This window comes from Coptis chinensis, chromosome 6 (assembly GCF_015680905.1).
Source record: "Coptis chinensis isolate HL-2020 chromosome 6, ASM1568090v1, whole genome shotgun sequence".
Lineage (NCBI taxonomy): Eukaryota > Viridiplantae > Streptophyta > Magnoliopsida > Ranunculales > Ranunculaceae > Coptis > Coptis chinensis.
This window is the reverse complement of record NC_141461.1, coordinates 44,137,163-44,153,800: the sequence shown is the minus strand read 5'-3', so window position 1 is coordinate 44,153,800 and position 16,638 is coordinate 44,137,163. Positions and strand designations below refer to the sequence as shown.

General features: G+C 36.4%; 2 protein-coding genes across 5 annotated transcripts; one reads left to right on the top strand and one right to left on the bottom strand.

Annotated features, from left to right (window-relative positions):
- The first annotated feature begins 4,899 nt into the window (after nt 1–4,899).
- Nucleotides 4,900–15,707, top strand: LOC147493135 (coiled coil protein). Of its 4 annotated transcripts, none has more exons than XR_015199140.1 (8): nt 5,395–5,636; nt 5,706–5,832; nt 6,749–7,097; nt 7,256–7,332; nt 9,566–9,602; nt 9,811–10,244; nt 12,491–12,581; nt 15,581–15,707. XR_015199140.1 is itself a non-coding variant. In XM_086566625.1 (7 exons), the coding sequence occupies exons 2-7, from the start codon at nt 5,764–5,766 to the stop codon at nt 12,512–12,514; spliced, it is 990 nt and encodes a 329-aa protein (XP_086422751.1). In that variant the 5' UTR covers nt 4,900–5,208; nt 5,706–5,763; the 3' UTR covers nt 12,515–14,436. The 4 variants fall into 4 exon arrangements, 2 of the variants coding, with proteins under 2 accessions (XP_086422751.1, XP_086422750.1); XR_015199139.1 differs by lacking the exon at nt 15,581–15,707 and adding an exon at nt 13,686–14,540; XM_086566625.1 differs by lacking the exons at nt 5,395–5,636; nt 15,581–15,707 and adding an exon at nt 4,900–5,208 and having other exon boundaries at nt 12,491–14,436.
- On the bottom strand, nt 13,170–14,252 carry LOC147493136 (glucuronoxylan 4-O-methyltransferase-like protein (DUF579)). Its single transcript, XM_086566628.1, is given in 2 exon segments — nt 13,170–13,763; nt 13,766–14,252. Coding segments are annotated over 2 exon segments (1,044 nt in total). The 3' UTR covers nt 13,170–13,206.
- Nucleotides 15,708–16,638: the final 931 nt, after the last annotated feature.

Genomic DNA, 16,638 nt, shown 5'->3' with positions numbered 1-16,638 from the left:
TTCCAATGCTTATGGACTTCATTTCCATGATTGCATTACTAACATCGGGTGGTCTTCCCTTGTTATTTGCCCTGACCAAACTTATTCTCCAAGTTTGGCGGCCTACTTTTATGATAATATGGAAGATACACCAGCATTCAACGCTGCTCATGGCTTTTTCTTAGTCGGATTCACAATCAAAGTTAGTGGCACAAACCATGTCTTTTCGGAGCCAACACTTGCCCTGACTTTAGATCTTCCATATCACGAGCCGGCAGCAACATGGCCATACATTTATCACAACTCTACTCGTTCCTTTTCATGGCCTGCTTTTCACACAGCATACGGTGACGGTCTTGAAATTAAAGATGAAGGAACTAAACTTGGTAGATGGCTAGACATAACCATTCCCTTAGCCAGCATGACCATGAACGTGGGAAATGCGATGTTGTTTGTCCTTCTGAACATCATGGGAGATTGGAATTTTTCTACCGCCAATGATGTTGCATGTGTAGTCTTCAATGCGCTTGCTCAAGGTCATACATTCTTTGATATCTTAAGCTGTGTTATCTCCAATCTGAAACGAGCTCGCACATTTTGGGATCAGTATATACTTTTACCTGTAACCACTTGCGAATTATGAAGACACATTCCCACAGTTTTCAACTACTTTTCATAACTGGGTCAAGGTAGATTCTGTGTGCCTAGCAAATAAGATAATTCGTTCATTAAGGTTTAGGCAATGGAAACGTCCTGCACGATACTTGAGACATGTTCATTGTTATCCAAACGATGATAAGATGTTGAAACATTTGAACGAATCCGGTGAACAAGAATGGGCCACCATTTGGGAATACATTATCTTTTGGCGCGATGCTAAGGAAATGCATTTCACTAAAGAAGACATCAAACCATCACCACATCCTGGATGGTAAACTTGAGTAGGGAATTGTACATATATCTAACTGTATATAGTTGTATATAGTGTGCTTTGTTTTTCTTTGTTTTTTTTTTCGGATAATATATTATGTTACCACAACTTTCTGTTCCAACAATCCAACTCTAATTTTGCTCACGGTTATTAGGTAATTCTTTTCTTTATCTATTTTTATTTCGAAGACTAAGCATCACTCTGTTTGGGAGTGATTTAATCCTGTGAAAAAAAAATAAAAAATAAAAAAATTAGGTAACTTGTAGTCTGTATATAGTTTCTATTTTCTTGTTAGTAAATGTAATTAGTGACAAGGTATTGTTTCTGTTTCAATGATGAAAATTAGCTAGAAGTCTCACATTAGCATTCGAATTAGGATTCGTTTTTAAGAAACTTAAGATAATACGTACGCAATAGTTTTTACATCTTTTCATTAGTAAACCCCGTAGAGACGTAACATTTAAGTCATTTTTGTGCTTAATAATCATGAAATAATCGTATCTTCGTGCTTTTTGCAGGTTTGAGCAACTAATGTAAAAATAATGATAAAGCCAGCATTTAACCACGAAATAGGGAGTATACATAAGCCTTCCGATCAAACCCACATGAAGCCCAACAAAATCCAGACTAAAGCCCAAAGACTCAAACAATACATAATCCAGTCAGAAACGAGATTACGTGCACAGAAGCATTAAACTTTCGAAGCTCATATCTCTTGAACCAAGACTCCGAATGCGACGAGTAAGCTGCCCAGACGATCAGTGCGACGAACTCTACGCATAGGCGGGAAATTGTAAAAATGCCAAAAGACCGAACTGCCACTGGACACTGCACTTGGACCCACTAGGCGGGCCCGCAAGATTTGATGAGTCATCATGAAAGTCAAGACAAAGGTGCAAATAATTGGTGCAAATTTGACACCTTGCATGAAATTAATGAAGTGGTTAGATTTAGGTGATGATTATCTAAAAAAATGAGAGATGTCAAATGGGGGTTAGTTTTGGATAAGAGGAAAGTAAATGAGGGGGGAGTGTTTCACGTGGGAAAAGAGAAAAAGGCTCTCTTATGTAAAGGGGGGCATATTTTGGGAGTGAGCTAGCATTTACTTCCTTGACTTTTATTTCTTTTACATGCCTTGTCTTTACTTTTTGTTTTTATAGCTTTTGTTGTTTTTAGAAAAAAGCTTGTAACTCTTTAACGGTGGACAACACTTCTAGTTCTAAATAAAAACTTCTGCTTTCCTTAGGTAATTAGTTGGTTTTGTATTTATTTCTTCTTTATATCTCTTTTTACTTATCTATATTGTAACCTTCATTTCAACCCATGATCATGAGCTAGACTCTCCCTTTGTGGAGGGTTAATGATGCTCATGTGAGGAATAATTTTTTTAATTTAATTCTAGTAGTTGTTTAGAAACATAAGCTAGACTCTACATCCTACCCCAAAATGGTAGTTGGTGTGGAGTTTAGTTAGGAACTAAGGTGATGACTTAGAGATAAGTCATTGTTTTAGTTTCTCATGCTAGCACCATAATCTTAGAGATGAGTTATGTTGTTAGGGATCAAAATATAATCTAATTTAAAATTTGTCTAGGAATTTTAAGGAAGATTAATATGCAATAATTAGAGTCAAGCAAGAAGGGTGTTTCAAAACATGAGTGGATTTACTCCCTCCACACTTTTATAAATCGATTTTCATTTTATTGTAGTTTGCATGTTAAGTAAACTTAAAAATCTATAAGGAAACCAAGTAGTTTAGTATAACCAACCATGTTTGTTATAAAGTAAAATAAGAAACTTACTCACTATGTTTCCTAACTTAGGGCATTAGAAATTTGTATGATGTCCTTGAACTTAGATTGGTTCGAAACCCTTATTTAAACTATATGCACGAATACATACGTGAATAAGGATTTGAAATCTACACCGAAACAAGTTATTCGAGTTATTCGTATCTCTAGACCGTAGAAATGTAAAGATCACCCTCCACACCCACCTAAAAACCATTGGATCCAACTTATGATTTGGCATATCCAAAAGACTTATAAGGTGTATGCAGTTTAATATTTGGTAGCGAGAGTATTGGATCTTTTTCAAGCATTAGGATCTAATAAATTGGAGTTTAAAGCATTAGGAGTTTAAATAGGAAACACATTCATAATTAATGACCCTATAATTGTTCTAGGTTCCAACTATTAAGGAAATAAAATCTATAATTTAGAAGATATTTTCCTTTATATTTATATGACAGTAATTAAATAAATTTAGTTTAGGAAATAATTAAGATCAACAAGGTTGTACACAGCCAGGGGCTGTAAACGTTATACAGGTCGAATCAAGCAGGCGTGGATGGGAAGCGTGCTTCCTATAGCTAGAACTTTTTTTTTTTTTTTGTTGTATAAATGAAATCATTTTCTTTTGTTGTATAAATATAAAATCAAAATCAAATAAATGAGTACATTGTCAAGAACATGAGTAAATATTATTGTGTCACTTTTCACCCCGAAATCAACATCTCGACAAAATGAAAATAATAAATTATAAGACAACAACAAACAAATCATGAATAATAATTTATAAATAGAAGCATAAACAAAAGGGCACAAGGTCAGTTTATGCAGTAGAGAAGAAGGACACGATGCAGGATGACCTAGAAACAGCAACTTTAAAACTGTCTTATCCCAATGATCCAGGCTCCGCACCTCTTGTTCCCTAAAAATACATAGAAATTTTTAAATAGGTGAGATTAAAAACCCAATAAACACCTTATGCATAACTCGCACATTTGGAGATTTAAATCACGCAAAACAATTATTTTCTACAGGAAAACCTCCAACCCCTTTAGGCAAGTAATACTTTTAATATGAAAACGTCAAAATTGAAGACACTTTCACTGTCGACTAACATCGTAGGACAAAGTGACAAACCGCATTCGCTAGTACCAACTAAATTGTTATTCTTCTTTCTCTGATTTAATTTTCTTTTTTCCTTAAAAACTCTAGGTTTACCGTTTGCGTGAGGGACATGCATGTGATCCATTTTCAATACATGTACACATGTTGACGTGGGTACCATAGAACAGTAGAGATTAATTACCAGAGCATTTAAACAAGTAATGTAGTCATCAAGATGCGAGTACCTAAAAGAATGGTAGCGATGCCAAGACCCAGATACAACAGCAGGAAAAGAAATGACTAAAAGTGAGCAGGTTATAAACAAGCATGTAATCAAACCTGTTCCATTGCTGAGTTTGTTTTGCAACAAAGTACAGCTCAGAATTTCATCTCATCTACACACTGAGTATTCCAGACTCGGAAGGTCGAATCCAGAACTTGTTGCCATCTTCTTGGTCAGCCAGAGAACCATAATAATGTTGGGAGATTTCACTAGAAAGTCACACCTCAATCTAGCTACTTTCTATCCCAAATGATTTCAACTTGGAGATCACACCAAGGAAATCACCCACCCAAGACTTTAGTAGTTATCACAACAAACTCAAACAAGCAAAACCACTAATTTATCATCACCCATAACAAGCAAACAATAAATAAGGAAGTAAATATGCAAAGAGACACAAAGATTTAGGTGGTTCGGTAAATATTATCTACATCCACACAAGAGCCGAGTTTCCTTTATAGCAAAGATTGGAGAGTTTATAAGAGATATCAAGAATCAAGAACAAAAGGTCTCACTCAAACCCTAGCTCAATAGAGCTCCCACAATACCCATGAAATGAATCTCTCAAAGTTATCTCAACCCTAACCATAAGTTTCTTTATATAGGTGGGGAGAAAATTTCATGAGAAAGTGGATTTGGTTATTGAAATTTCGACAAACTATCAAAATTTCATAATATTTCGTCAAGACGAATTTCGGTCGGTTCACCTGGGCCATCCAAACTTCTCAAGGTTGATCACATCAGGCCGATCTCAGTTGGTTCTCTTGGGCCGTCCAAACTTCTTAAAGTTGGTCAGATCAGGCTGACTTCGATGCAGGAAAGAAAAAACTACACAAAGGTGGGACAGTGCTGACGGGCCGTCCAAGAGTGAAAAAACTGGCTTAATCCAGCCATCTATGTTTCACAATTGTTAGTTCCTCGCTACCATCACCGGAGCAAAGCTCGACGGTTCCACAAACCCAACAAATAAGCACGACATGAAGAGCTGTCAAAACCAAAATAAATTGGGAAGTTCCTAGATGTGGATTGGAAGCACCAGTAAATCCTATTCGCAAAATCAACTTGAAACTGGTTTCCGGCAAAGTCAGCAGCAGGAAGAGATTCATCACAACCTTCTTCTTCGTAAGTACCATTTAACCAAACAGAGCATCTAGGTACATCGCATTTAAGTTTATTGATTATAACTAGGATAGCTTAAATTGAGCTTGGACTTAGAATAGTGACAAAGCAACTAACCAAGGTTATCCATGGGCCTTCCTTGGCCCGTTGTCCCTTTTTCAAACTATAAAACGTTGTAAAATTTGAGAAGAAAAAGAAGAAATAATGGAGAAGAAGAAAAAGAAAACAAGAAATAATTACGAGTTCTGTAAAGTATGTAAACTAAACCACAATCAAGGCCGAGGACATATTTATTTCCCAGCTCACAAAAAATCCCTCTCTTTATTCCTTTCTAATTTCCTTGTCAAAATCTCCAACTTAAAAGCCTTCCTCGAAAACCGTTTTTGGTGTGTTTTCTGTGACGAGGATGTTCTCGACACGTCATTTGTCTGGTGAGTTAATTTTAGTTAATTTTTTATTTGTTTGTTTACTTTATTTACTTGATTGTTTTCTTGGTTTAGTGAGAATGGGATAAGGCATTTAGCGAGTGCGGAGCACGTGAAGAAAGTGAAGGAGTTCATGTGGAAGTATGGTGGTGGAATGGACCGTCTTGATTCTTTTCGCGTTTCTGACACTGAGCTAGCTAAGGTATTATTATTATTATTTGAAATGTCTAATTTGCTCCCTGGCCTTAAAGTTTATATGGCCAAGAGTAAGGTGTTTCAGGGTGGAAACTTCCAAAGTTATTTATCTAGCCCTTGCAATGTATTTTATGTCTCTTTTCAACATGGGAAGGGTTGAGAGGATCATTAGGAATTTTTCGTGAAATGACTCTGAAAAGAACTATAGGTTCCGTTTAGTTAAGTGGATTATTGTTTGTTTGTCTAATATAAAAGGGGGTCTAGGTGGTGAGAGTTGGGAACTGCCTCCAGAGGTTTGGGAAGTTAGTTAGGCCCTTTATATCATTCTGAAGTTGTTGGAATTTATCATATTTCATCTACATGCCATTACTTTCAAGTGAGATCTAAATCTAGACATGATTACAATTTTATTAGTAAAATCCCAATATTTGACGTATTAAATCCGAGTCTGCTCTGCAGTGATTTTCCCTACCCTGCTATTTAGCATCACTTATGGTTTTGGAGCTTTCATTCTGACCCAATAAGAGTGGAGAATATCCAGAAAGTAGGCTTGGGACTAAACTGTTTAGTCATATTACTGAGTCAGGATCAAGGCAGCGATTAACCCAGAAAGTAGAAAGAGAGAGAGAAAGATCCTTCAAATTGTGTTATTCTTGACACTTTGATCTTAAAGAAACTTTATTGTCCTATTCTCGAAATATTACCGTTTTGGTTTGTCCTATATCTGCAACTCATTAAATCGGAGTAAGTTGAGTCTCTGTTATTTTAGGCGTAACTTAAAATATATCTTTATATATTGGATTTATACATATGATTTAGTTCAATAATATTGGCTTTTGTACTTAATACTGTTGTGAAGTTCTATCTCTGGTAGAACTAAAAATTGTAACAATTTTAACTTGTAATTTCTTTTGTAACTGTAGTGGAAGAGTAAGTGCAAAGTGCTGAAGAGTGCAACCTCATCATCAAGCGGAAGACTTAATGGAACAATTCTAGGAGAGTCGAAAGATATCCATGATAAAATTTACTCGGATAATTTGGATAGTACTGAAACAATTTCAATGCACTCTTATGAATTAAGTATTTCAAATGGTTTTCTCCCTTTACAAAATTATACAAATGAGAAGATTCAGGTATCTTGTCCTGGAATTCCCGAAGCTGCAAATGTTGGCGACTGTCTGCGTGAAACTACTTTGCTTTCTTTGAGCGCGCACACTAATGTGGATCTACGGAGCATGCCTGTCAAGGAAAATGTTGCGAAGGATTTAACAGGTGGTTATACCATCCCAAGGTGTTAATAGTTTTCTTTAAAGAGTCTTTTGATTGTCTACACTTTTTGGGGTCTTTTTTTTTGTTCCGTTTCTTTTATTTGTTTTTAAAAAAGCAATAGAAAACTTGAGATTTACTTATTACTTCTATTTACGATCCAGTTTACAGGAGTAATGAACATTCATCCCTTGGTAACTGCCAAAAGAGCTCAAATGGTTGGTCTCCTAGTATTAGAGGGGTAAGATGCTTATACTCATATATATTTCAGAATGAAATTTGTTACCCAGACAAAGTATTTTGTTTTGATGAGTTGTCATTGTTTGTGAAAATTATTATGTTGATAAGCTGTTGTCGTTTTAAAAAAAAACATATATATGTTTTGATAAGTTGTGGTCGATTATTAAATTCGTTAACTTCATATTATGATACATAATGAAGGCGGTGTCGAATTTGCATTCTGTAATATTGCCTATGCATTCTATAGTTATTTGATGTCTTAATATGATAAATTGACTCTGTGATCTTTGACTTGCTTGGGCGTTGCCTTGACATCATCGTACAACATTCGTTTTCTCTTTGTTTTGTGGTCCTGTTACGATTTTCTCGCTTTCCATTCATTAAGTCTGGAAGAAAAGTTAAAGAAGCACTTCTTTCAATTTATGATTGCTCATGCTCACATGGAATGCTATGAGAAATATCCCACATGAATTGAATTTAGTCAATTTACTAAAATAGTTGGCAAAAAACTATCATAATGGATATCCATGCATAAACCAGTTTAGGAAACTTTTAAGCTTAACCAAATGTGTTTGCAAGTCTCCAAAGCTAAGCTATGTTTCATGGACACGCCATAATTTGAAAATATTTTGTGTTGGACACGACACATGCACATATTGTATGTCATATGCCTCAATTTTTGTTACATTCGTATCCGTGTCGGACTCAAACATATGTATCTGTGTCAATGTAGTTTAGCTTCAAACCAATACACTTGTATCAATTTGCTGTTCCATGAAGGTTCCCCATGTTCAAGATTTTTACTCTTGTTTTTTAGAGTTAAGCTGGGGTTAGACAGACCCTACCTGTATATTAAAATTAACAAAGTCTTAAACAGTTTTTTCCTGAGGCATCATCCTCAACAAGTACATGCAACTTGCTATTTAATGGGGGACCAAATCCCAAAAAATAAGAGTCTATGCTACTACTTAGGGTTGCTAAGTCATCCTATAGCCATGTGCCCATGGACAGTGGCGGAGCCAGGAATGCCCTCCACATGGGGCACCGAACATCTCAGCTAAATCACAATTTGTTTTCCCCAGCTAGTAATATACCACCTTACATATATGGAGATATTAAAAATTCAACAATGAATCACATGCATCAATATAGTTTGAAATTCCAAAAGTTTGATGAAAATTTCCCAAACGTCAAGAAATTCGACATGGTATATACATCACATATTTCAATTCGCGCTTCAAAAAATCTACAAAAAATGAGAAATGAGAGAAGTACATATCAAGTTTTCATATGAAAGTTTAGACTTGACTTGTGAAACTTACACAAGAATGAAAACTATCTTCTAGCTGTGCTTGTAGACGTTTTTAAAATACTCCATATCACTTTTAAGTCAATAATTTTGCAAAGTCAGGTAAAGTAAATTTCGTTAAGAAATAATATTATTCTTAATACATTGGTTATTGGTTGATGAGAAAACAATTGTCCATTTCATTTTGGTCCTTTAGTGATTGTGGTATCAATGTGTTATCGATGGTGAGTATTGAAGTGGTGGCTGGGTACCTTTATATGGGAGGATTTCATGGCACTAGATAATAGATATTGGTAACTTCAGTAAGTATACTTTAGATTTTCTACCAAGTTCACCTGGGGCACGTGTCCCATGTAACTCCCATGTGGCTCCGCCACTGCCCATGGATATCCATTATGATAGTTTTTTTGTACCATAGGATATCTCATCCTTTTTCTTTTCGATGTATATACACTACTTTACCGACCAAAAAAAAAATAATGAGGATGAAGATGACCACATTGACATCAGTTTTGCTCGAAGGAGGTGGAAACCGAAAAGGATTAGGTCAGTGGGATTCTGTTGGGTTGCTGTTTGGGGGGTGTTCTGGTTTAGGTTGGGTGTCTTCTGGGTGCTTTTTTATTGTATTTTCTATTTCTTTATTTTCCTTATTACTTTTTGTTGTTCCTTTTGGGTATGGGCTAACCACAGGTATTACCTGGGTTGGGTATTTATGTAATAGCTATGATGTTTTGTTAATATAATTTATCTTTTCTGATAAAAAAACAAAAAGAAGAAGCAGACTTATAGTTCTGTAACATACCAGTCGGACTCTTATCCTTTCGTCATAATATATATTTTTGTGTTCTGTTTGTTTTCTGGTTTGGTTTATTTATATACTTTTGTATACATATTCACTTAATAATATGCGTATCTGTTATATCAGGTTGGAGGACTGGGTACTAAAGAGAGCGCTAACCAGGGTAAGCATTTTTACTGTCAGACTTGTCCTTTGTTTGTTTCTTTTTTCTTCTGCTCGTTTACAGGTTTCCAGATACCTCATAGGTACCTTGTTAACACTTCCTTTACATACAAAATGAGTTGTTTGTAAGCTGTACATGCCACCTTTCGGTGTCTGGGTAATAGTTCTGTAGTGTTTGCGGCATGTTACATTTTTCTTCTTGTGTACAGTGATGCAGAATCTCTCGCAGATCTCCCCATTACGTTCTGGAGAGTCTGAAGGGAATGTTCATTCTGGAGCACCTCCACCCTGGTTTGAAAGAAGTGAAGAAAATGAAATAAATGGTCAGGTTGGCACAGGGCTACATAAGAATGACATAGTTTCTTCCTCCAAAAAGAATGGGAAGTCTCAGAAGTTGAATCCAAATAGGGTGGGAGCTGCTTGGGCGGAGAAGCGGAAGATTGAACTAGAGATGGAGAAGAGAGGAGAGACAGTAACCAATAGTTGTGATGCTAATTGGCTACCTAATTTTGGTAGAGTTTGGCAGTCAGGTAGCCGAAGGGAATCTAGGAAAGAGTTTCAGATGGAGAGTGAAAAGTCACTGAAGACAAACAGTTTATCTGAAACGCCAATCAAGTTACAGCCTTACATCAGCAAACGGATGGTAAGTTTTGAACTGTCTTAACTTGTTTAAAAATGTATGAGGTCCTGTTTTACCTTGTAGGTGAAGTTGTGGGGCGTGGTATAAACCATGGTATACTGATCCCTCCCTATATATATATATATATATATATATATATATATTTTGATAAAACAGTGGTCGATGAAGATCTTATCTCTAGGAAAGCAGTGAACTAGGGTAACTGCAATTTGTACTTGCACAGATATGTATGATAGGATTCTCACAATGTTATTTCTAATTTTTCTCATATGTAAGGCCTTATACATAATTTTCCTCTTTTTTCTTTGTTTTGAGACTATAGGTTCATGATGAAGCTGATATCAGACATTAATGTTAAACATTTAGTGTAAGGATCTTTTATATGAGAAGAAGATTCTTAAAAGATAATCTTTTAATACATTGAGGTATTGATCTTTTGGTTGATGGACAATGCATTTTGTAAAAACTATGTAATTTAGAGCATTCAGGACACTTGATTTGATATACTGTCATCTAAAATCCCACTCAGGATGGTCTGATTGTTAGTCGCCTGAGGGATATAGTTACGTTTATTTAGAGCATTTAGGATTACATGAAGAGTTGAACACTTGTTTGGTCATTGCAAAACTGAGTTAAGCTGCAGGCAGACTTTTGGGCTCCTTTTTGCATTTACTGGCCAAGCAAACCTCCCTCAAGGGAATATGGATATGTGTGTGTGTGTGTGTGTGTGTAAGGTACCCTTTAGAAGATATATCAATTTAATACTTTTAATGGATAAATAATATTAGGGAAAAGAAAGTTGCCGTGTTATGAAGATTTGAGAATCAATTGCGTTTTCGTTGGGTTTTTATCAAAAAGTCATTTTCTATCAAACTAAGCATTTGATTACTTTAATTGATCTTCAGTTGAAGCTGTCTACGTTTTCAATTTACATAAGAACTTTCTAATTTGAATTGGTTTTATGACTTCGCTTTTTCTTCATGACTAAGCTATGTTTGTGCTTGTTGGTAAAGTGTGCTTGTCAATAGCTACGCTATCATAATATTCTCTTTAAATTGGATTTCCATTTATAGATTTTTGGGTTATTTAGCTTTTGGCCCGACTTTTAATGGGGAAATTAGCGTTGGCCCTCCTCTAATTGGATATTAGCATTTGGCCCCACATCTGTCAGTTGACTCAGTCAACTTTAACGTCACCATTTCTATTTTCCTAAATGGCATGTTTACCGAGGGCCAAACGCTAATTTCCCCATTTAAAGTGGGGCCAAAAGCTAAATAACCCTAGATTTTTTTGTGTTTCCACTTCTCTATTTGAATGCAATGCCAGTGTACTTGCATTTTAATTGCAAAGTGCACCACCTTCAGAAGTATAAATGTGTAAGTAAAGTTTTGTATATCTTACCGCTCGACAATCAGAACACTTGTTCCCTTCTGTATCCTTTTTTCATCTCGGTTACTAGTCATGCCTTTGGTTCTGTATAGGTTGGGGATGGGTAGAAACCAATACTGATTTGGTAATCCGAACTGTGACCATTGAAGTTCAAAAGACGATTCAGGAGGTGATGCTTCGTCTTAAAAATTTCTGAAAATCATATGTGAGTATCATCAGGACCAAACCTGGGAGAGATGTTTACACTTATATGTTACCCATCCCTGGTCGCCTAAGTGAGTACTGCACGATCATAATCCAGAGATGTAATAAATCATAGGACATTGCGTCAGGATTTGGGTTTGGTTTTGAGTTATGGTATTGAATGGAATTACTCGAAGTTGGGATTAATGGAAAACATCCCAGAATTTGGATTTTCTCATGAAATCTTAAGGGTTTTTTCTTTCAAAATATTGGATGCGAGTATCTTATACACCCTGTTAGGCTGTTACACCTTGGTTTTTAGATAATTGAAATCCGTGGAAAGTGGGATTTAACCTAATTAAAATTTGGATTATTTGAAATTTGGGGCGTGACCTGGATGCACTAGATTGAGTATCAAGTATACAATGGTAAACCCCCATGGCTACTAGTTGGGAGGCATCATTTAGGCCAGTGTTACAGATTTTGCTATACCATTTACGCAAAAAGTGACCATTAATCTAAAGGGCTCTCAACTACTGTTTGTGGCTTGGGGGTTATTATTTTCTGTAATGTGCAGTGTGTTGTAGTTATTCTGGATGTATGCAAACTTTTATATTAATTACCCTGTTTCTTTTGGAACTAATTATCTGGATTCACGTTATTTCATTGTTGTACAGCGAAGGGAATCAGGTGATGGATAATCCCAGTAGCCGTTCAAGTAATTGCAACATATTACAACCTTTCAATGACAAAAAAAGATCAATTTTGGTATGTTTATACTCTCAGTTGTGATTTTTAGCAAATGTAATCAATGTATCAATATAGTGACTGTATAGAGCTCATTAATCTTTTTTCGAGACTGTATTTGGAAGTTATTAACGTATCTCACATCCATGTGTAACCTGGTTACGTAATGACTAATTTATAATACCTAAATAACTATTATTGGTTAAGGGAGGGGGGAGGGGGGAGGGGGGAAGAGAAAAGAAGAAGAAGAAAAAACGTGAATTACCTCTACATCATAGGTTAGTGCTTACTGCTAAGTGAAGCGTAACCTATATATAGGAAGCAAATGTTTAATGTTAATCGAATGCCTTGGTGGGGAAGAGAAAAGAAGAAGAAAAAAAAAAGTTAATTACCTCTACATCATAGGTTAGTGCTTACTGCTAAGTGAAGCGTAACCTATATATAGGAAGCAAATGTTTAATGTTAATCGAATGCCTTGGTAATCAAGAGATGTTAGGACCTGTCTACAATGCTTACAGCGAATCCTCTATAAAGAGAGGTGAAAGTTGAGGTTCAATTTTTTAAAAGAAATAGTTATATATATTTCTACTTGCTTAACTCAGAAAGAACTGAAGAAAAAAAGTTAAAAAATGGATTGGATGTAGGCCTACAAAATTTGAATTGTTGTACGAGAACAAAAACTCGTAGAACTCGAGTTGCCTGTTATCCTCAAGTGCCACAGTTTCCCTTTGGACGAAATTAAGTTCTCTTCACAAAGAAACTCCCGAGTAAACCACTTCTCAATCATTTTATCTACATCATGGACCAGAACATCAGTGAGATTCCCAGTCCTTGCTATCATTGCTGCGGTGTATATTGCAGACATCCTGCCAGGTGCTTCTGGTTTGTCTGTACTTTGTCCATCAACCAATATCACATCCCACTTAAGCTCATAAACTGAATTTGGTAGCTGTTTTAGGGCCAGCTTGCAGCTAGAAAAACGAAGTGGCCCTGCTTGAGGTGCACAGACTGGGTCAACTCTTGCCTGTTTGAGCAGATTGTATGCTTCTTTTGCTGCTACATGGTGCTTAACCTTGTATATCTGTGTCGCTGCATTGTTTGTTCTTATTGTCTTAAGGTTTTCAGGGTTGTCATCGAGAAAGATGGTGGTGCCATTAGTATTTAGGGATGAAAGGAAAAGGTATTCTGGTGGAAGTCCAAAACAAGAAGTTTGCAGGGGCATCTTTTGGAAATGATATTTCTAAGTAGCTGAAGTTCCTTCTTTGTGAGGTCGGCAACAGAAGAGGAGGTATCTTGGTGCATGAGAGAGTGTGGTATGTCTGATGGAAGATTTGTACATGGAGATTTTGAGGAACATTTAGGAGTCTGGAGCGAAGAGGGTTGTGGAGTGGAAGATGAAGTACTGGCTGTGATTCTGAGAAGTCTGAGAAGGGAGATAGCTGAGAGGATGAAGAAGACTATGACAAGGAGTTTCTTTGTGGTAATATTCATTCTCCTCTTCCCTTGCCCCTCTCTTTGATTTTTGTTTTTGGCATGGCAGTACTCTTGTACTTTGTGATCACTGACTGGAATATCAACCGGTGGCTGTGAGTTTGGGGAGTCTGAAGTAAGGAGATCACGTAAAAAAGAAAATGAAGGCTGAGAGGGGTTTACTTCTATGGGTACTCTTCTCTCTTCCACCACCACCACCATCACCTCTTGCAATGGAATTGGGTTGTTTGATGGTAAGGTTATTTTATGGCACTTTGCTTTTACGAGTGAGAGAGAAGTAAGGTCATTGTTTCTGTGTCAAGCTTTCCCTGTTTTGATGGATCATATAATTGCTTAGATTGTCAGCGATAATTAAAGTTCTAGAAATATAGTATTATTAGTGTGAGATGATACTGGGTTTTAATCATGATCTTCATCTAGACTTCTACAACTGGAGGAGACTATATTTGGTAATTGAGTGAGTTTAAAGGGGAGTCGGTGGTTGGGATTTTTAATGGCTCTTTTTTGGAATCACTAATTTACATATTATGGGATGTATTTCTCTCTGCCAAACTAAATCACTAATTTACATTGTCATTCGGTTGTGAATGTGGGACATGGTGCAATGTGCATCCATTATCTACCAAAGGAAAATTTGGAGTAATTTCATGTTGACATGGGACATTATGCTTGGCATGAAAGCAAATATAACTTAAGTTTGGTGCGAAAAATTATAAGCTAGAAGAGAATGGCTTTGGTTGTTTGTTGTTAGGTGATTCCACTATCAAAGATGACCAAGAGTTTAAAAATAACTTCGCTATCACTACCAATAAATATATGATCGTTTCATAGAATCCCACAGCCATGCCGTGACTTTGAGTGAAGGGTTGAATTTGAATTGGGGAGATCACATTTGACACTCCCGATTTACCTATCATTTCATTGTTGAAAACGAATGTTATGAATGCCGACTTTGAACTGTTTGATGCGGTGGAAGTTAGATTCTATCCAGCACTGAGAACCGAACGATGCCACCACCATTAACAGCTTCCATAGTTGATCTTATTTCTTTATTTAAGAAACTATATACCGGAGTTATTACATCAGACAAAAGCTGCCTTTCATTGTCATCACCCCAACTATCCACTCAAAATTTGTTTGAAAAGTTGGCAGGAGGAAGGTTCATTTACAATGTAATGTTTCTCCTAATTAGGTTGACTCTTGAAATTATGTGGCCTAGTTGCGAAGCATTTTTCTCTTGACTGGGCCACCGTTTTGTCACTAATAAGCATTAAGTACTACTTTACAAGGTGTATCACTCTCAGTATGACATTAGGCCACCAGCCACTGTCGGCTACTAGTGCATCAACCAAGTCATTTGAGGATTTTGTTACATACTCCTGCTGATTTGTAAATATTTTAGATGTGATTATGTTCATGAACTCTATGAGGATCCTTTGATATTTTGTATAAGTGCGGTAGTATGTTGTGCTGCAGCATATCACTTTTTCATTTCTCACAGTGCCCAAATATTTTGTTGATTCTTTTAGGGCGATATACGTTAAAAATGAAACCAGATACTCAGAGCTAATGTGGGGTTGCGACCAGACTGTATGTTGGTTTTTGTAAAGACAGATTTGCCTAGTCACTATTTCAATGTCAGATCTTAATATCTTACTACTGTTCTAGCTACTTGAAGAAAAGGAGCTTGCCACCCAAATATCTGGTATTGGCTCTCTTGCTTTTAGTTGAAAATATCAAAATACGATATGCATATCGGCATTGTTTAATACGATACGATATGCATACTGCCTATAGATCCAACTTATGGTTAAGTTTTGTATTAAAAAGAAAACATTCTATTAGAAACAAAGTCTGAAATTGCTGGGGCGAAGACTTGAAGTGTATTATATGATGGTAGGAACTTCAGAGCTGCTTTCCTATCACGAATTCCATCTTCTGAGCTCCAGTATCAAAGTTTTGTGATATTCGGGGTTGGACTAGTTGTGTGTGTTTAAACTTTGCAGTTCGAAATTACAGATGGGTGCTCGGCTAGACCACTCACCAAACCCATAACGTGGAATAACAAGACCCAAAAGAATTTTCTCTCGGTTGTCACGGAGTCCATGACCCATTCACCTGGCTAAGAAACTCTGACATTTTTTCCAGTGAATTACCTAAAAGTGGAGGGCAATGGGAAGGGAAGAGGCAGCAGATGAAGGGGAGTGGTATAAATTACTACTGGAGTAGGGGTGGCGCGTGCTTTGTTAACACTTGGTGACAATTGCCATATGGTCTAGACACTACAGTGGCCATCCGGCTGGTGGTTGTTAGGACTTAGGGTGATATAGTGTAGAACTGTAAAAGTCGTATTAATCGTTGTAAATTGATTGTTTGCTAAAATGTGCACTATGCCACGTACTATTAGCTCGAGTTAACATCCTAAGTGACGTTATACTAGATTTCTTTATTTTGCTACTTTGTTGGTCCTTTTCATAGGTAGCTTCGTGGAAAATCCTTTGCCGAATATTTAGATGATGGTTTAGAAATTTGGAATTGTTCAATCCTTTATAAAATTTGAAAAAGAATAAGAGAAATTAACAGTTCA